We start from the raw sequence: 20,607 nt of genomic DNA, 5'->3' as shown, positions 1-20,607 counted from the left end.
AAGAATGCTACCATGTCTGTCAAGTCTGGAGCAGATGGGTTTTTCTAGGCAATAACGGTCCAATTAGCAAGCCAGACTACCCAGATTTCACAGAAACCTCCGCAATCAACTCCTGACCTGCTTTGTAACAGTCCATCTTGGCCTAGCATGTGTTAGCCAGATCAGTAGAGCATGTGAGTATTTACAAATGCACTATGATGGGAAGAAAGAAAAGAAAAACCTACAAGGTCTACCCGTCCAGTTTCTTTACATTTGAGGCCTACAGACATGTTTGCCATTACAACTATGCATTCTATTACAATCGCCCTCTGCTTTCTTTTCACACCGTGACATAGTTTTCATCAGATGCTGTTGTGTCCCATGTTGCTTTGCACAATCACTTTGTCTGCACTTTCACTCCCCCCCAAGGGATTTTTAAAAATCAATTGTAGAGGCAGCCAAAAATTAAGAGTCCTTGTGAAAGTATTAATAGCAAAAAGCCTGCTCTAAGCCAAACACTCAGTGGCCAGATTTCTCTTCTCTTTTCTTATTCAGACGTATGAGGGGACACATACGTGAAGCAGACACCCAATTGTGTGCTACTTGTTACAGGCATTCTTTGAAAGTCCCCAGACTTTTCTGTCTCCTTTCCAAATCATTTGTTCGCTGCTTTTAAAAGCAATACACATGGCTTGTACAAAATTTGAAAAATAAGCTAAAATTTGAAAAATAAGCTAATATGTGAAAAAAGTGAAATACGTAAACATAGTCTAACACTTAGAGAAATGCATACTCTCTGCCCAGCGTGGATTTCTCTCATAAGCATTTACCACATTAGTCTTGATTTTGTTATACAAGTTTTGCTTTGTAGCCTAGGGTAGCCTAGAATTCATATTTCTCCTGCTTCAACAACCCAAGTACTGAAATCCCACCACCAGGCCAATTCGTCTTCATTCTTTATGGCCAAATACTATATACTATATAGACAGACCTATCATAATTTATTTGCATTGCACTATATCTAGTTGTTGGACTATGAATATCTTAAGGTAAAAACGTGTGTATATGTGTGTATGCTCCATCAGAAATTAAGTTTTTTTGATTAATAAGTAATCCATGTAATAAAGTACATGTATAATTTATTTTGGTTTTTGTTTGTCTGTTTGAGACAGGATTTTACACCGTAGCCCAGGTGCTGTCCTTGCCTAGACCTCCTGAGGGCTGAGACTGCCAACATATACATCTCACTATCTTTCATTGAATATTGTTTTGCACTGCTGGGGATAGATCCTAGGATGCTGCAAGTGCTAAACACACATTCTACTAATAAGTTACACCTATTAAATAATTTTCTATGTATCCTTGCAGATAATTTTTGTCTGCTTTTGTTGTTTTGAAATAGTGCCTCACACCGTAGCCTAGGCTAGCTGGAATTACATAGTTCAGGCTGTCTTTGAAATCGTCCTGCCTAGCTGCCAAAGTGCTGAGATTATAGAAGTGTTCCACTATGCCTGGCTTCACACGAAAAAAATACACTAAAATGGGATCACACTATTAATAATTTAAAACCCCAACAATAATAGTTATTATACATTGAACCCATATGTGAAACAGTTACTTTTCCTATTTAACCCTCTCAACCACTACTTAGTGATACTCGAATTTCATTGCACATTGAAATCATGGAGCTGGGGGGGGCTTTAAAAATACTAATTAATCTCCACCCATTCCAAGAGAATCAGATTTTTTTTAAGACATCGTCTCACAATGTGGCCTTGACTGGCCTGGAAGTCACTAGAGTAGACCGGCAGGCTTTGTCTCTGCCTCTCAAATCCCAGGATTTAAGGCATATGACATAACACCTGGAGAGAATCAGCTTTAATTGGCCTGACGACATTTTATTTTATGTACCTGGTCATTTGGCCTGCATGTTCATTTGTGTACCACATTTGTGCAGTGCCCTCAGAAACCAGAAGAGAGTGTCAGGATGGCTGTCAGTCACCATGTGGTTGCTGGGAATCAAACCCAGGTCCACTGGAAGAGCAGCCTGTGCTCTTAAATGCTGAGTTATCGCTCCAGCACCAATTTAAAGTTTTTTAATCCATGATGATACTAATGAGCACAGGAGATGAGAACTATTATGTTAGCTACTATCTTATCCATTAATATTTTACTGAGTGTGAAGTTGAGAAATACTAATAAACACAATGGGCCAGACTTTTAACTATTAATCATTTGAAATCTTTTCACCCCATGTAACACTATATCATAAATCAATTTCTAAGTCAATAAGTAGAGCACTATCACTTTTAGGAACTACAATACTATTCTACTGTATGACTGTAATAGAATACAAATGTCACCAATTTTCACAATGCAGAAAACGCTACAGTTAATATCTTGATTCAGATATCCTTGGAGCACCATACTTAACTCTTTCTTTAGGATAAACTAAAAAAAAAGTTAACTACTCTCCAGGTGGAGAAGGAGGATTAAGGAGTTTGAGCCCAGCCTGGTCCACAGAGTTCTAGGACAGCCAGGGCCAGGGCTACACAGAGAAATCCTGGAGAGAGAAAGAGAAAGAGACGGAGGGAGGGAGGGAGGGAGGGAGGGAGGGAGGGAGGGAGGGAGGGAGGGAGGGAGGGAGGGAGGAAGATAGGAGAAGAGGAAAAAGAAAATTAACTACCCATTCAAAATGTCGACATTTTAAAAGTATTTCTCCATTGACATTCTCAGGAGACATGTGTGAGAACAGCTGCTTCCTCAAGTTTTTACCAACTCTGAGTTCTACCATTCTTTTTTAATCTTTGCAAAATTATACTGGAGAAAATTGCATGCTATTCTAATTCCCCTTTCTTTCTCAAGTACCAAGATAGGAGGCTTTTCGTGTTTACTGGCACTTGAATTTCTCCTTTTACGTGTTTCTCTGTACATATTTCCCGCATCCATAGCATGCCTTTCTAGTAAAATAGTCACATGTTTCTTCTTCCTGTGTAAAATACAATGAACCTCATTGCAATTCTTCTTAATTTTCTCATTAACTTTATTTGTGGTATGTGCAGAAGCTTTAAATTGTTACATAACTAATGATATTAATCTTTTTCTTTATTAAATCTACCTTTGCCATTATGCATATAAATATGTACCTCGAGATTATGTCATTCCCTATTTTTTAGTTCTTTTATCATTTCACTCTCATTTAACTTTTAATTACTTAGTGCAGCAGTTCTCAAACAAGATTAGACATCAGAATTGTTCACAAGGATCCTTTAAATGCTGGGATCTTAGGACTGAATTCCAATATTCCAATGGGGGGGGGGTGAGACCTGAGCAGAAATATGTTTTAAAGGACAGAAAATTTTTATAGCCTCCATCCTTTAGTACTAAAAACTATTTTAATCCTTCTAAATGTGTGTGTGTATGTGTGTGTGTGTGTGTGTGTGTGTGTGTGTGTGTGTGTGTGTGTGTGTATATATATATATATATATATATATATATATATATATATCTTTTTCCAAATTGCTTTGTCACATTTGTTAACTAAACTATTAATTTGGAATGTTACCTTTATCCTAGTTGGTAAATTCCAGGAGAGCACAGTCTGAAGCTGTTCTCCTAGACTCTGCATCTGTAGGGCCCAGAAGACTATCCAGTATATTACTTGAGTTCAGTAAAGACTTGTTATAAGTAACTAACGGGAGTCTCCTTATGACTTCAAACTAGCTACTCTCCTCTTTGGTGTTTTCTTAATCATTAGACCAAAACCCTCTGATGTTTTTAATACTGAGTTTCAGTTATCAGAAATATGAATGCACCCTCTGTATATTCTGTTTAAAGTAGCCAGACTATGTATTAGAGGATTCCATTGAGTGAGTTCAAAATAGTAACACTGACCATGTTGAAGAGGTACATGAATTCTGATCAGATGTTCAATGAAGAATCGGTCAACAATGACCCCCCCCCCAAAAAAAAACCAACCCAGGAGGATTTGAGGTTTTTTTTTTTTTGGTTCTTTTGTTTTTTGTTTTTTGTTTTTTGTTTTTCGGAGCTGGGGACCGAACCCAGGGCCTTGCGCTTCCTAGGCAAGCGCTCGGATTTGAGGTTTTTAACTCTTAAAATTTCCCAACTAATTGCCTCCAGAAATTAATGCAAAAGCTTCCTTGAACTGAGGACAGACTCACACATTCCCTCTTCCATAAACCCAGGAAAAGAACAATGGAATAAAGAATCCTTAGACTGAATTCAAGTCCTGTCATTCATTCAACCAATACCTAGCCGACCTTGGGCATGCTAGACTCTATGATGGAGTTACTTGTTTCCTAAGAATCTCTTCCGATGTAAACCTTTACCTTTAGAGCCACACAGACTATTATATGGCCAGAGACAACTAAGGTAAAACAATAATGGGGCTGGGGATTTAGCTCAGCGGTAGAGCGCTTGCCTAGCAAGCGCAAGGCCCTGGGTTCGGTCCCCAGCTCCGAAAAAAAGAAAAAAGAAAAAAAAACGTATATAAGAAATACTCAAGTTAATAAAAAATAAATAAATAAATAAATAAAATTACAGTGTTTCCAGTAAAAAAAAAAAAAAACAATAGTAATAGCAGGTGATAGTAGTCATTGCTATTACATTACTAAATTATGAATACTTTTACACACTAAATTAAATTCTAAGTGTCTCATGATTTTAATATAGTATTAAGTGCTTCACATATAACTCAGTTCATCTTCACAAGCCTATACAGTGAGTTCTTTTCTCATGCTCATTTTACAGTGGAGACCATGAATCACAGACGGCTCAAACTGTCCAAAGTCGCACAGCTAACGAGTGATAGATAGAGCCAGGACTTCAATCCAGATTCACGTGGCTCACTTTAAAACTACCATTTTCCCCTTAAAAGTTGCCCCAAACCAGCCAATAAACTACAGTGATCCTAAGTGCTCAATTATGTAGAACACTTCCCTCTTAACAAGCAACCAACCAAATGAGGTTTCCGTCCATGTAAAGTTAAGCAGAGCACACTGCAGAGCCTCAGGTCATAAGATATGTTGCTAAGAAAATAGGGCATTTTATTTATGAATAATTGTTAATCGTTAAACATGGCACTATTTTACAGTCAAATAAGACATCGTTAACAACCATCAGCACAACTGTAGAGGAAAACGACAAACTTCCTGCGCATCACCAGGAACAAATCAGTCAGTCGCCACCCGCACGCACTCCAGGCTGGATCCTTTTTCAAAAATGCCTTTGAAACATCAACCTGACAGCCCAAAGGAATCAAAAGGAGCCAAGGAGGTCAAAAGTTTAGCACAGTGGCGTCTAGCATCCCCTTCGGCCACCTCTCATGTTTCCCATCTCAGAGAACGACACCTCTAGCTCCCATACCCAAGCTGGCCGTCAGTCCAGGGTCAGTTCTTCAGTCCCGTCATACAGCATGCAGGAGCTCACCACATTCTTTCCAACCTCTTTGCCCTTGCTTCTCTTCCCAGACCCTCGCTATCTGTCCCCTTAACCACTACTTCAGAAAAGTAATGAGTGCAGCCTTTTACGGTCTCAAACACCACCTCAGCTCAGCACTGCGGCCAAAGTAATCTTTCTGAAACCAAATCTGCTTAAGTTACTTCCCTGTTTAGAACCTTTGTCTCCAGGATAGAGTATAAAAAGCCTTCCTAGAACATATAGGGTCCTTTATTTTCTGGCCTCCAACTCCCTTCCTTGATTCCTCTCACACCAGGCAAACAAAGCAAGCTGAAGTTCCTGAACAGTGCCACGTTGTCTGCCTAGAACGCGATTCCCTCACGTATCCATATGGCCAACTCCTACTCACTTTTAGAGCAGCTCAAACCTCAAAGTTCACCATGCTTTTTCTCTAGGCTTGCATCTCATTTTACACCTCTCCCTATGGTAATACTTAATGTGACACAGTTTATTCATAAGTCTGTCTTTCCCAGATCATAAGGAACCCGCCAAGCTTCTCCGCTTTACTCCTGTCTCTATTCTGTTTGGTGAATGAAAAGAATTTCTTAGGATTTAACTGCACGAATACACACACACACACGCGCGCGCGCGCGCCACATGTCATAGATGAGGAGGCCAGAGAACAATTCATGAGAATCTGTTGCCTCCTTCCATCACATGGACCTCGGGGACAGAACTCAAGATGTCTGTCTTGGTAGCAAACACCTCTACCCACTGAGCCTTCTCACTGTTTATGATAAATACCCATCAAAGCCAGCATACAATCCAAATCCCATTTAAACTGTCCATCCAGGTATATCAAAACTGTGTAACGTTTGGGTATGTGCGTGTTTTAAATCACGAACTCAAGAGAATATTTTGAAAAGACTCATTAACCCCACAGGCATCTCTGGCTTCTGAACATTCACAGACATTGAAGCTATTTTTTTTTTACTCTATTTCGTATAAGTGGTCCTGAACCTTTTGTGCGTCACAGACACAGTTCCGTAGTTTCTATCAATTAATTCTTAAACCCACATTTCTTCTGTGGTCATCATAAGATTGGATTCTAATAAAAATCCGGAACATTCTGAAGACTGACGCCCAACCTCACTAAAAATAACAACTTTGCATGAGATAGAATCCACAACAAGAGATATAATTTATCACCGAAAACATTGTTGAGCTTGGCTCTTGGGTACGTTATAATATGAAAATCAGTATCTTCCTTCTGCCACCAAAATATAAACATAAGATTCAATGAGCCTTTCAACTGCCAAAACCCAAAAGATGTCTTCATTAAGAAGAGGAAGCTTGAGAGGCAACTAAGTGTGTCTCCCCCTACTTTCAAGAATCTTACAATACAAATTTGCTTGAAATAAATGAAAACCACAAATTGGGAAAAATGTATCTCTCCTTCCATATAATCCCCAGGAATACATGTTTAATTGAAGGAAATTCTTTTCAATGCTTCTGGTATAATATTTGTCTGATTCGCCATTAACATCCACTTTAGAATCATATGAATATTCGAGCTAACAACAGCTTCTCTTACATAAATGTGCATTGTCCTAGTAAAGAAAGGGTTAAATTAAAGAAACAGCTGGCTGGCAGTCATAGCTCTGGGGGTGCGGTGGGGGTGGAAGACAGCAGGAGGAAAAACCAGTTAGAGGAATAAGTGTTAATTTCTTACCCTGCCACATGGCCATCTTGTACCTATCTTCTCCCAAGCTAGGTAACAGGCTCAGAGCTTTCCAGAGGCACCCCCAGTTTTGGAGGGGGACTTAAAGGAGGGTATAAGTGGAGATGCAACTGTGTGGTTCTGCTTTCTGCAAGATTCTAAGGCCCCAAACCTGAAAATGTAAAACAGAAGAATGAAAATCACCAAAGAAGACAAAGAATTTCAAATTCTTGAAAATGAGACCCTGAGCCCCTCTGAACCTCTCTTTGAAAGACACCATACACAGTGTCAAGTTCCCCTCACCCCTTCACGGCAGTATTGCTGGTGCGAGAGTACAGATCTATCACCAGTTAACACTGTCATTCACTGCTGTAGGGTTCTGTATGAATCTGGGACTTCAGTAAATGAGGCTGGACACTCATTAAGGGATGAGTAAGGGGTTGGTTGAGATAAATTGTGATAGCCATTGTGCTTTGTATCTTAAAGTTCCACACTCCGGTGAATGAATTCTTCTTCTGCCCATGAAGATTCAGGGTTACATGAAGACATCAGTAGAAAAGAGAACAGACTCTGTGAATAAAGTGTTAAAATAAATCTTACATATAAAAAAGGGAGTGTAATAAAAAGTAAGAACTGATGACACCCATGGGGAGGTGGGTCTTCCTTTCCCCTTTATTTTGTATTTTCCTCGCTTTGCAAAATTCCTATAGTGAACATATTATATTGTTTGTATAGTGAGGGAATGAGTCAAGGACAAAGAAGAACATACAACTAGAATATTAATATTAATACAATCAAAGTAACTTAGCTAACTCCCGGTAATACATTTTCAAATTCAAAGCTGTTGAGAAAGCATCTCCGTTAAAAAGAGCTTGGTGTCCCAGCCTAAGTTCAGTCCCTGGACTCCAAGTAGAAATGGAAAGAAAGAACTGACTATGGAAAACTGCGCCCCCACCCACAAGCACATGCATACACGCGAAACCATACTGATAAAATTTGAATCTTTAAATTCAATCTTAATGCTGTTTCCAGTTATATGAAAGGAGTTAGAAAGCAAAGGAAAAAACTAACAGGTGTGACTACTGGCCTTAGTTTGGTGTGTAAGTTTCATACATTAAGCACTTTGTCCATTTAAACAAGTTTTTAAATACTTTATAGCATAAAAGCTAATTTGCATTTTTTCTAGAAAGGCCCTCACCTTTTTGGCCTGAGGCGAATTTCTATTTCTATTGATTTTTACAGAACCAACGTGTGCAACTGTGAAGTGGAAAAGCTAAAGCCCTAACGCTCAAGGCTAATACTAGTTTGAGAAGAGTGTTGGCCCTCTTTAGTGACCTCTTTTTCTTTAAAGAACAAAAAGGTTCATGTGTGCACCAGTCCTCAAAACTCCAACAAAGATCTGGCTTTGGATGGGGAAAGGCTCCTGAAATCCAAGAAAAAGAGTGCTTAAAAAACTTAAACTCTGAGGATGAATTCCCCCAGGAAAAAGTGAGTTATCTGAAACATGGCACAGTTTAAGTTTGCCCCCCACCCCATTTTGCTTACTGTTACAGAAGTACTGATCAGTGCAGTGCGTCGTGGAACAAGGGGAAATTTAACAGCTCTGAAATTAAACCCGGGAAATTACTAATAGATTTATGAAGTATGTGTAAAGCAGAATCTCCCTGGCTTTTAATGCTTCACCTTCTGGCTTTCCCCTCATTTACTCGGTGCAACTTCCACTGACGTTATCACACCGACACACGTCCAACTTCAGGCAACTGTTTCGTTCTGAAACGTTCCTAAAGGTAAAAAGCGCGTCAAAGTTAAGCTAAAGCTTTCTTTCCATTACTAGTAAAGGCGCTGGAACGCGGGGCTCCAATGTCTGGAAGCAGCAGCTAAGCGCATTGGGCGGCAAAGGGGGAAAACGCAGACCAACTTCTTCGCCCAGGCCCTCTGGACTGCACCTCACTAAGAACCCCTCGAAACCTGTGGCAGGTCCAAAGCAGGAGCGAGCAGAACCTGGCCTCTGCTGCGCTTTCCCAGCGAACGCCGCCCCAGCCCTGTCTTCTGGAGAAGCGACGCGGGCAGCCAAGCTCCCAGCTTTCAAAGCTGGGCGGGCTTGGCGCCGCTTGGCAAGGAAACTTCGATCGGCAGCCTGGGGACCCTGATCCCAGAACTGGGCTGGGCTGCCGAGGAGATGCCGCCCCGCTCTGGCAGGAACCAGCCTGTCCACCTCCTTCGGTGGCGGCCGGGCAGGGAACGCCAGCTCCGGGGACCGCGGTGGCAGACGAGCGCTCTTCCCTGCTCGTTGTACCAGGGGGGCTCCTCGGGTGGGCCGGCGGCCGGCGACCTGGGAAGGACGTGTTGGGGAAGGAAAGCCCGTTTGCCTTTACCTGTCACCGGGGTCCAGCGCCGCGGAGCCCGTGTCCACCGGCGGTGGGCAGCGCGCTCAGTCGGCTCTGGCGTTCCACACGGCGAGTAGAGCTAGCGCCCCACGTAGCCGGCGGAGCTTCATTCACACAGCCCAGCCGGGAGGAGGGGGAGCGGAGCGGGAGCGAGGCTCATGTGACAGGCGCCTTGGAGTATTAGCTCTGCCAAGACGGAGTCTGCGCATGCGCGCCACGGAGGGCCCTCTCCAGGCACCTCGGCCCAGCCCGGGGGGAAAACGCGGCCAAGAAGCTGCTGCTGGGAGGAGCTTCGGCATGCGCAACCGCAATAGGGTAGCCAGGCTTGCAGCCATATTTAATGAGGACTGGGCGGATCCAACCCAAGTGCGGGGCGTGTCAGTTGCATTTGGAGAAAAGCACAGCTCCATTCGGTTCCATTGTTTGCAGATTGCCTACCTTGGTTTTGCTTTTGTCTTTAGAACAAACTGTTTATCCTGAGCATCTTGACCACAGCGTAATAGTAGAAATATAATACTAATGACATCAGACCACATATTTAGCCTCCTAGATACCAGGCATTGTTCTGGCTTACTATACCTTCTTTATTCGTTGCATTTAATGATCACAAGAACTCACGAAGAATGTATCGTTGTTTATTTTCCCTCGTAAAAATACAGAGGCACAGAAAGGTCGCATAGCTTTTCCGATCTCACACTGTAGTAGCAATAGAAAGAGTGATCAAATATGGTGATGCTTGCAGGGGCCAATTTAATCTCATACAGGGAAATCTATATTGCAGTTATTTATCGATATTATCGCCAATTTAATCATTACCAAGCGAAAACTCAAGCTGACACATACTCCTAATCCTAATCCTCCAATTTAGGGGTTGGAGGTAGGAGAATCAGTCCGAGGTCACCCTAGGCTATACAGCAAGTTTCAAGGCAGGGCACTGTCTCAAAAACGGACAAACAAAACACAAAATGAAGTTCAGATTCCAACTGAAGTCTCTCCGTCTCCAAAGCCATTTCAAACAATTAGAAGAAATATCCTATCCTTGTAAAGAATGAGCAGGCTACACAAAGAGTGCAGCGAATTAATTTGTTGGAAGAACTAAGATTGGAATCCGCATCATCAACAAGTACTCAAATTCAGAATCTGCTAGAGTAAACAGTATTTTTTTCTCAACTTTCTTGCAACAGGGCCTCACTATCCCTGGATGCCTGAAACACACTATGTAGACTAAGCTGGCCTTGAGATCACAGGTATTCAGTTGCTCTGCCTCCCAAGAGCTGAGATTGTAGTCCTGTGCCACACCCCTAGGCTTTTTTTTTTCTTCGAGAAGTTCATACGTGCATACAATAAACTATAATCCTATATGCTTCCATTTGCCCCCTCCAGTTCTCCTCAAGAAACCCAAATTCCCCCAACACCTCCCCTCCTAATTTAAAATTCCTTGTTTTATTAACCCAATAAATCCAGTTAGTGTTGCCCATATTTGCTAGCATGTAGGACCCTTCAACAGAAAAGAAAAAACCTATCAGAGGCCACACCCTCAAAGAAAAGTGATTCTTTCTCCCCAGAAAGCTATCAACTACCAATGGCATCTCAGTAAGAAACAGAGCCTGGGTATCATCTCTCCCATCTCTGTGGGAATGTTGGTGGCTTGGTCTTATTCTTGAGTTCAAAGACCTTGTGTACAAAAGACAGTATTTTACAGCCCTCCTCTGAATGCTCCAGCTCCTGCATTCTTTCAATCTCCTCGTGTAAGATGGCCCTTGGGCCTAATTAGGACTAAGGTTGAGAATTCTGTCATTTAGACTCAGGGCTGAGCACTCAGCCTCTTCTCAGAACTTTGACCGGTTATGAGTCTTTGCTGCCCATGGCAAAAAGAAGCTCCCCTGACCAAAGTTGAGAACAGCCCAGATCTGTAGCTATAAACACTAGCATTGGAAGTCAATCATTGAGCTAAATTAAAATGCCAGGTTCTACCCAAGGACCTATGGGCTCCCCAGACATGGAGTTACAGTATCAGGTATAAAATTCCCTCCTGTGGTGCAGGTTTCACATTGGATCAGAAACTGGGCAGATCAGCATTGTTAACATGCAGGGACCAAAGTTGGGTAAGGCCATGTATGCGCAATGAATTTTGAATGGCTACTTTGGACAAACTAAAGGTTTGAAATACAAAGCCTGTATCTTGGGCCAACCCATGTAAAGCTTCCAGATATAAATCTATAATCAAACACAATCAAGATTTTGGCTTGTTTTAATACAAAACCTAACAGGGAAACAAACATGGTCATGTCATGAAGACAAAAGGTAGGGTCGTGGGAGAAGACTAAACTTCAGATGATTTTTTTTAAAGCCATACTTCGATAAGCTCAAACCAAGGCAGAGTTATCACAGGATCTCCCCTGGAAGGATCTGAACTGTGAAAAGAATCCAGAGTTCTGCATCCTTGGGAACCCTGGAGTAGATATGAAATGTTGAATCCAGATAGGCTTTATCTGGATCTATACCTGAGCCCCAAATCAAAGCTTCTTCTATGAGCCAGCTGCACATATGCTCTCCACACAAATGGGGTGATTTATTGATGGCAATACTAATGGATGATTACACGTGGCAGACAGCAAAGATTCTGCTAGCTTGTGATTGGAGAGAACGAAGGGAATTTTTAAACCACCATGGTTATTCACACTACAGCAGATCAAAGCACAGAGGTTGGGAGTAGTATGAATAGAAGAGGGGAATGAGACTAAATTGGAAGGACTGTGAATGCTGGACAAACATTTGTACTTAATTCAGAGACAAATGGAGGAAAATTTGAGGATGTTTGCTTTGACGTGTGTGTGTGTGTGTGTGTGTGTGTGTGTGTGTGTGTGTGTTGTACACACGGACAGGCTTCCCTTAATTATGCACTTTACCAATATGCCCAATAGTTAAAACGTTTGAACAAGGCAATCCTTTTGTTAGAACTCTTCCTTAAGCACAGAAATCAGGGGCGATTTTGTTTGAGAAGTTTCTCTTTTCTGTCTTTTCTTTCTTTTCCCACAACACTGCAGGATAGAAAAACAAGAGTTCACTTGTGGACTGATCAGAAGGGCCCCCACCGAGACCCCCCCTGAACTATAATAAAAGTAAGGATAAAAAGCGTCTTCTCTGATAAAGGAGTATGAAAAAGGGCAGGGTGATCGTAAGCAAATTTATTCCTCGAAGACATGAGTCTTTGCTTGAAATGTAGGATTATTTGAGAGGCCTGGAGTCGCAAAGATTATGATGGGGTTGCAATACATGAAAATGGCCACTGGGTGTCGCCACTGACCGCCAACAGCTTGGAGGGCTCCAACATTTAAACACACCCAATCCAATGCCTACACACACACAGACGCACACCACACACACACACACACACACACACACACACACACACACACACACTTCATCTTTTGTGAGTTAAAAAAAGAAAAATGTCGTGACAGCCGGAGGCATAGAGACATATTAGCTGTTTTTCCTTTTTTCTTTCTTTTTTTTCTTTCTTTTTCTTTTTTTTCTTTTTGAGTTACCAGGTTTTTCACTCTTCAGGTTTCTGAGTAGTAAAATGATATCTCATGCTTAAATGTATTAATAATGTGGACCGTTTATAATAAATTAAGCACTTAATAAATGTTACCTATTATTAATGAAGATGACAATGATAATGGTGATGGGGGTGGGAGGGTAGGGGTTGGGGTGGGGGGGTAATAAGGAGTAGGAGGAAGAGGAAGGCTCCTTGATTAAGGTCCCTAGATTTAAGAGGAAATATTTGTGGGGAGATATAAATGTCTATTTTTTTTCTAAACAAAGAAATTCAATTGTGGTGCTAATAAAGCAGTTAATGGTTTCTTTAAAAGCTATAGATTGTGGGCTGGATGTGGTTACTCATTCCTGTAACCCCACTCCTTTGCATACAAAAGCAGGATGATCCTGAGTTCCAGGCCCGTTTGGATTATATAATGAACTACCACTTTTATTCTGCTTAAATGGACACAGTACCTAACTGCCTTCCAAAGCATCTGTCTGCCCATAAAATTAGCACCACTCTCAAACATCTTCAGAAAAGTTTCTTTGTGAGGGGACAGTGTTTTGTGCAGAAAGAACTGGTCAAAGTGCAGAAAACAAATATCAGGGAGAGAAGGCTCAGACAGAAAGAGGATGTCTATAGAACATACATGTGCACACACATGTGCACACATACACATCCTTGATGCCCATCAAGGCTCAGAGAAAGGGAGGCAGAAAAAGCCTGGGGAAGACCAGAGTAAAACAGTATCTTCTGAACACGACACGGTCCCCACACTCAGCCAATCACAACCGTTGTGACGGCCTACATAAGACCCACACAAAATCAAGCCGTGCGACATTTCAATATGGGATAGGAAGGGGTTCCTGAGTGTGTGCTCACCCCTGACCAAGGCACCATGACAAACTGAAGGAGGGAGAGTCTGTTTTCTTTAAGAGTATATGGCTCTCTGCCCCACATGTGGCCCATACATATACAGCCACCCAATTAGACAAGATGGATGAAGCAAAGAAGTGCAGGCTGACAGGAACCGGATGTATATCGCTCCTGAGAGACACAGCCAGAATACAGCAAATACAGAGGCGAATGCCAGCAGCAAACCCCTGAACTGAGAACGGGACCCCCGTTGAAGGAATCAGAGAAAGGACTGAAAGAGCTGAAGGGGCTCGAGACCCCTTATGAACAACAATGCCAAGCAACCAGAGCTTCCAGGGACTAAGCCACTACCCAAAGACTATACATGGACTGACCGTGGACTCTGACCTCATAGGTAGCAATGAATATCCTAGTAAGGGCACCAGTGGAAGGGGAAGCCCTTGGTCCTGCCAAGACTGAACCCCCAGTGAACGGGACTGTTGGGGGGAGGGTGGTAATGGGGGGAGGATGGGGAGGGGAACACCCATAAAGAAGGGGAGAGGGAGGAGCTAGGGGGATGTTGGCCGGGAAACCGAGAAGGGGAATAACAATCGAAATGTAAATAAGAAATACTCAAGTTAATAAAGATGGGGGGGGGAATCTAAAAAAAAAAGTATATGGCTCTCGGTAGATCAACCACTCCAGTTGACGACTCCACACCTGTGACTCGATCATTTATTGCTTTTTCTTTTTAAAAGGACACGAAGGTGGGGGAGGTGAGGAGATGAAGTGGATAAGGAAGGAATTAGGGAAAGGAGTAGTAGGAGGTAGATAGGATCAAAACATATTGCATGAAGTGCTGAAAGAGTGTTTTAACTGCCAGCTGTAGAACCCCATCCTCTGCCCATCGCCCACCCAACTGTCCTGTTACTGAGCACTGGCCTATGCTTTTAATTTAAACCAAAACATAAAACAGAATAAGTGTTTTAAAAGTCAATTATACAGAAATAATACAATGAAATTGTCTACGTAATGAAAAGGTATTCACCTTACAAAAGCACATCACTGACCTCTGAATTCATGTCTGCAGGGGTTTCTTTCCCCTTCGGATTATCACTTCAGGAAACGGCTCTCCCAGATGGCTATGCGGCCATAAAAGGAAAGCCTGAATGCTTCTCGTATTGTTTTTATTTATCATGTTTCCCTATTGTTCAACTACGGCGCTACCTCCCAATGACACTTTTGTCTTTATTTTGTAGTGCTAAGCGTTAACCTTGCATATGCTCGGCATGCACTGTACCGGCTGGGGCATTAATTTTAAAGCCAAACATCTAGAGTGCTCAAGAAATGTCAAGGTTAGTTTTAGAAAAATAAGACAGAATAAAAGGCAATGAACAGAAGCTTCTTAAACTGTTGTTCGCTACTTTAAATGGGGGCCACAGAACTGAATGTTAGGATCAGGGGGGAAACAAAATAGCTTAGCAACAGGAAAGGGTTTCTGAATATACAACAAACAAAAATTAACTCAAAAGGAAACAAATAACGAGTTAAGGGTGTTTCTAATAATACTGGCTCGTGTTGCACTACATGCTTTCACTGTAGCCTCGGTTCTAAGCACTCAAACTGCTCACTTTGAACTATACATGTGGTCGTGCTGTGCAATGCCACAAACATGTAGGCTCAGACTTAAGAACCATATTTTAGCCTGTGAATTTCAATGTTGCTTTCTTTTTTCTGTGTAGGCAAAGCCTTCTGCTCTTACAAAAAATAATTTGAGTTCTAGGGCCATGGATGGAGTTCAGTTGGTAGAGTCTGTGGCTGGCACATACAGAGACCTAGGCTTGACGCTAATTGTTCAGGTAAGGGAGAAGAAAAGTGGGAAGGTGGTCGGAAACGTACTTGCCTGACAAGACTGGGAATAAGTGGTGTGGTACCAACAGTGAGCAAGGGAAACAGAAATTGGTACCAAGGTCAGAGGACTCCAAGCAGCCCAGATCCTGCCCAGCCATGTTAAAATTTTGACTTTTGTTCCTGTTTCATCCAAGGCTGGGGAGGCATGGGGGTGGGTAGGAAAAAAACAACGAGTTTTGCTTTCTTTCTTGAAATGACTGCAAGGTCTGCTCTGGCTACTGAGTTACAAAGGGAGGACAAAGGGAGAAAGAAAAACAAGTCTGCAGAGATGATTTTCGTAAGCTAGGCTAGCGATAATGGAAGCTTGGAGCAAGGCGATTGCAGTCAGATGATAAGAAGTAGCCAGAGCCTGCATTTTTGTCCAAGGCTGCCCTATCAGGATTGGCTGATGGATTGGATATGAGATAATAGACAAGAAAACAAGAATAGCCGACGTTTGTGGCCTATGGAACTGGGGGTTGTGGAAAACAAGTCCATTTGGAAAAAGAGGAGGTCAGACTAGTTTTCTTTAACCATTTGTTTGTCATCCATGTTGAAATGGGCAAAGGAGCAAGGGGAGAACAGGAAAGAGCTGAGCCCTAAAACATTCCAGGAGAAGCTCAAATTTTAAAAAAAAGTCTGGGGGCTGGAGAGATGGCTCAGTGGTTAAGAGCACTTGACTACTCTTCCAGAGGTCCTGAGTTCAAATCCCAGCAACCACATGGTGGCTCACAACCATCTGTAATGGGATCGGACACCCTCCTCTGGTGTGCATGAAGACAGCTACAGTGTACACATAAAATAAATAAACCTTTAAAAAAAAAGTCAACCAATACTGTGGCCCATGGGGCACAGATGTTGAAAGGACATTTAACAAGATTTTAAACTGCTCAATGAAAAAACACTTCATAAGTAGGCTCAAATGAATAAAAGTGGAAATTCTTAGTAAAGGGATAAATGATATAAAGGAACAGAACAAAATATATAATATATAGTAATACAACAACGTTCAAGATCCACTGACTTGGCTCGAGAGCACGGTGGAGAATATGGAAAGAACACTAGAAACTATGCAGTTTAAACAACAGGTAGAGACTAGACTTGAAAAACTGAACAGAGCCTTGAGAATTTTTGAGACTGTATGTAATGATCAAGCACTCCTATGCTAAGCCTACAAGGAGAGGAGTGGAAAATGTGGGGTTGAAAATACATTTGATCAACAACAGTGATCAACTCAGACCTCATTAGAGACCTTTCTTCTTGCAAAAGATAGCCATGAACAGAAAGACCCATAACGACTCAATGTGCAGAAAACACACTTCAGGATGCTCCGCCTTAAATGGGAGCTTTATCATGTCTCTCCCCTCAGTATTTAGGGATATATGCTGAAAAATGTAAGATCCAGAGGAGGTAAATAAACTCAAGGAAATAGTGTTTTTCTAGACCTGCCAAAGCTCTAGTGAGACAAAACCCAGCATGGTGGCAGGGAGGTAGACATGATGCCCACCCTTAGCTGAGGAACTACTGGCATTTGATTACTGCTGAGAGACGAACAGTTTTCTCTAAGTGACCCCTGGTAGGTCCACCAGGCTCCCTCCAGGCCATGCCCCACCTGCCCAGGCCTCACACCCAGGAGTCAACACAAACTGGATTCCATGGGTTTAAGAGTAAGGGTGAGAGAACAAGAGTGAACAAGAAAGAGAGAAACTCCAGACAGAGACTGTGAGAGAGAGAAAAAGAGAGAACATGCAGTTGGGTAGGTAGGAAGGAGAAGAATGTGGAAGAAGTTAGGAGAGAAGGGGTGAATATAATCAAAATACATTGCATGAAATTTTAAGAACATTCTTTACTCTTGCAGAGGACTGGTGTTTGGTCCCAGCACCCCCATGGCAGCTAGCAACCCTCTGAAACTCCAGTTCAGGCAATATGCTGCCCTCTCCCGGACTCCATGTGCACCACACACATATGGTGCATAGACATACATGCATACAAAACATTTATACACGTGAAATATTCTTTGATCTTAAGTTAGCTAGGTTACTTTATTGTAGATACCATTCATTTGTATAGCATTTTTTTTATCTTTTATTTCCTTAATGTATAATTTTAGTGCGTGCGTGTGTGTGTGTGTGTGTGTGTGTGTGTGTGTGTGTATGAATGAGAGTGATGAGAGGGGGAGCACTCACGCATAACATGAAATCACATATCATAGCAAGAATGTGAATGTAAGAGGACAACTTTGTGGAGTCAGTTCCCTCTTTCTACCTTTACGTGGGTTCCAGAGAGCAAACTCAGGTGGTCAGGCTTTCTCAGTAAGCTGCCGAACCAGCTCCCTGGCCGTAGGCACCATTTTCTAAGTCAGAAAAGTGCAGAGATGGAGAACAGAGTACTTGTTAGGAATGGACAGGGGGAGAGAGAGAATGTGGCTCTAACTGGGTAGGGAAGAATGATGAGTGTTGGCACGCTTGTGTCTTAGTTGTCATCAGCCTACACACATGTACACGTGAAATGCAATGGCATAGAACCATAACTGTGCATTATTATCTATGTTGAGTTTTCAGATTTGACATCACCGTATGGCCGGCAATGTGTAACTGCTCGAACGGCCCAAGTGAAATGTACGAACGGCTTCTTTGTGTGACTTCTGCAACTTTCTGTGGATTTATATAATTCAAAACCAAGGGGTACAAAGCAGAAGAATGGAAAGAGTTACGGATATTGAATATTTTAGCAATGGATAATTTTATCAAGGAATCTTGCTGTAATGGCAGACAAAAATGTGGGGTGAATGGGAACTAAAGCATAATGACTCAAAATATTTTTTTTAAAGAATGCTTTTAATGCGAGAGACAAGGACATGATTGTCGCTAATGGAGAAGAGCCCAAAGAAAGCAAGAGAAGAGAAAATTGCCAGGAAGAAATGTCATGAACGAGTGGAGGGGCGGCCTCTCTCTGAGCAGTACTGTGGGTGGGGGGAGGTGGTATACATGCACTGATTTAGGGGTGCGAGTAGATGTGGTGACCCAAATTTGTGAGCTTTGTTTTCTGATTGCCTCTATTTTCTCTGTGAAACCGGAAGCCAGGTCATGGGCTGAAAATGAGGATGTATGCGGAGGTGTTAAAGGTTTGCAGAGAGAGAAGAAGGTACGAAGTAGTTGTCTAGGAAACCAGCAGCGCAAATGGACTAGGATAATACTATGTGATTTCCTGGCAACATTAAGTGCCCACTTGAGGTTTATGGTCCTGAATTTAAAGTGAGAGTGCACTTTTTTGTTGGGTTTTTTTTCCCCCTCAGCCATGTTCAACTCAAAGGATGTAAGAAAGAGGTAAAAGAAAGCGGTGGTGACAAGATGGATGCAAGGAGCTACAATGTGACTTGAAGAGAGGACGTCAGGGAGCTTAGAGGGTGGGGTGTGGAAGGATCAGGTAACCCCATACCGAAATCACAATGTTACCCATTGTGTTACCCATCTGTAAAGACAGAATTAATTGGAAAGAGAACTAAAATATTTTTGTTTGTTCAGTGGGTTTCTATTGTTATCGTTGTTTTTTTTTTTCTTTGTAGATGGGGTATCACTTTATAGAGCGGCTAACTGGCCTCCAACTCACAATGCTCCTGCCTCAGCCTCTCCAGTTCCAATATTAGAAGTGTGCACTGAAGTCTTTGAAACACAAGACAGGGCACCTGTCGGTCAATTGATAATAACAGAATACAGAAGAGTAGATAAAATCGTCTGTGCCAAAAAAATAACAGGGGCAAAAGAGATGAAAAGGCAGTGGGGGCAGGGAGAGGATCTGAAAGCCAAGATGAAGGACTCTGGCTCTGGGATTCTTGATAAATCCTGCTCTGGGTTGGATCAAAAAAAATAAGCAAACAAAGAAAGGGTTCAAGTGGCTTCTGATTATGCTTTGGGCTGCCTTTCAATCTGAGCCCCATTTGAGAAAGTGACGACCGATGACGGAAGTAAAATGAAGTGTGTAAAGGGAGTTCTGGTGCTCCTGGGAAGATAGCTGTAAGTGTAGTGCGCATTCAGGGTTCTTAAAAACAACTACGGGCAAATCCCCAATTGCTAGGGGGAGGATTTTTGAGAGCTTTTAACATAAAGAAATGAAATGTTTGAAGCTGATAGCATGCTAATTACCCTGAGCGGATCGTTATATAGTGCATACATGTATAAAAGCCACACTGTAGCACACACATACATACACAGGAAACAACTACCCAAACGAAAAGTACAGAGTCCTCCTTGAACACGGAAGTTAAAAAGATTCATAAGTGTTCAGTCCTCTCAGTTTTCTTTAAAAAATATTTATTATAAACTATGCATGATGTGTATATGTGGGTATACACATGTGCCCATGCATGTTTGGAGGTCAGAAAACAATTTGGGGAGTCAGTTCCTCCTCCCACCTTTAAATGAGTTCCAGGTGTGGGACTCAGGTCCTCACACTTGTGCTACAAGCCCTTTCCCTGCTGAGACATCTCTTTGACATCCTGTTTCCATTTCTGTGCACATTCTTCAGTTGAGTTCATTGAGCCTTAGAGATTTATTTGCTATTGATAGACAGATCACAACACAGGCCACTCCAGCAGGTAGATGAACAGCAAACCTGCATCTCTCCTCTGGTCCTCCAAATCATAGCCCCCAGTCACATGCCCAGCTCTGCGCCAGTAACCTGTTATAGCCGCCCTTTCTCCCCCTTCCCACATCACCAGGGGATCAAACAAATCTTCTCCTCCCAACCTCACCCCTGTCCCTCATTGCTTTATTCAAACCCCAAAACGCCCTGCAGGTACTCCCTGGGAAGCCATA

At 42.3% G+C, this 20,607-nt stretch overlaps 1 protein-coding gene across 1 annotated transcript in view; it reads right to left on the bottom strand.

Annotated features, from left to right (window-relative positions):
* Clcn5 (chloride voltage-gated channel 5) overlaps window positions 1-9,700 on the bottom strand; it is a 154,585-nt gene extending 144,885 nt beyond the window's left edge. The window contains exons 1-2 of the mRNA NM_001414393.1: window positions 9,493-9,700; window positions 7,130-7,289 (exon numbers count right to left, since the gene is read on the bottom strand). Of these exons, the coding sequence (NP_001401322.1) occupies window positions 7,130-7,145 (16 nt within the window). The 5' untranslated portion in view covers window positions 7,146-7,289; window positions 9,493-9,700. The remainder of the gene's footprint in view (window positions 1-7,129; window positions 7,290-9,492) is intronic.
* Window positions 9,701-20,607: the final 10,907 nt, after the last annotated feature.

Source organism: Rattus norvegicus, chromosome X (assembly GCF_036323735.1).
Source record: "Rattus norvegicus strain BN/NHsdMcwi chromosome X, GRCr8, whole genome shotgun sequence".
Lineage (NCBI taxonomy): Eukaryota > Metazoa > Chordata > Mammalia > Rodentia > Muridae > Rattus > Rattus norvegicus.
Note: the sequence above shows the minus strand (reverse complement) of the source record. Positions and strands in the feature narration are given on the sequence as shown.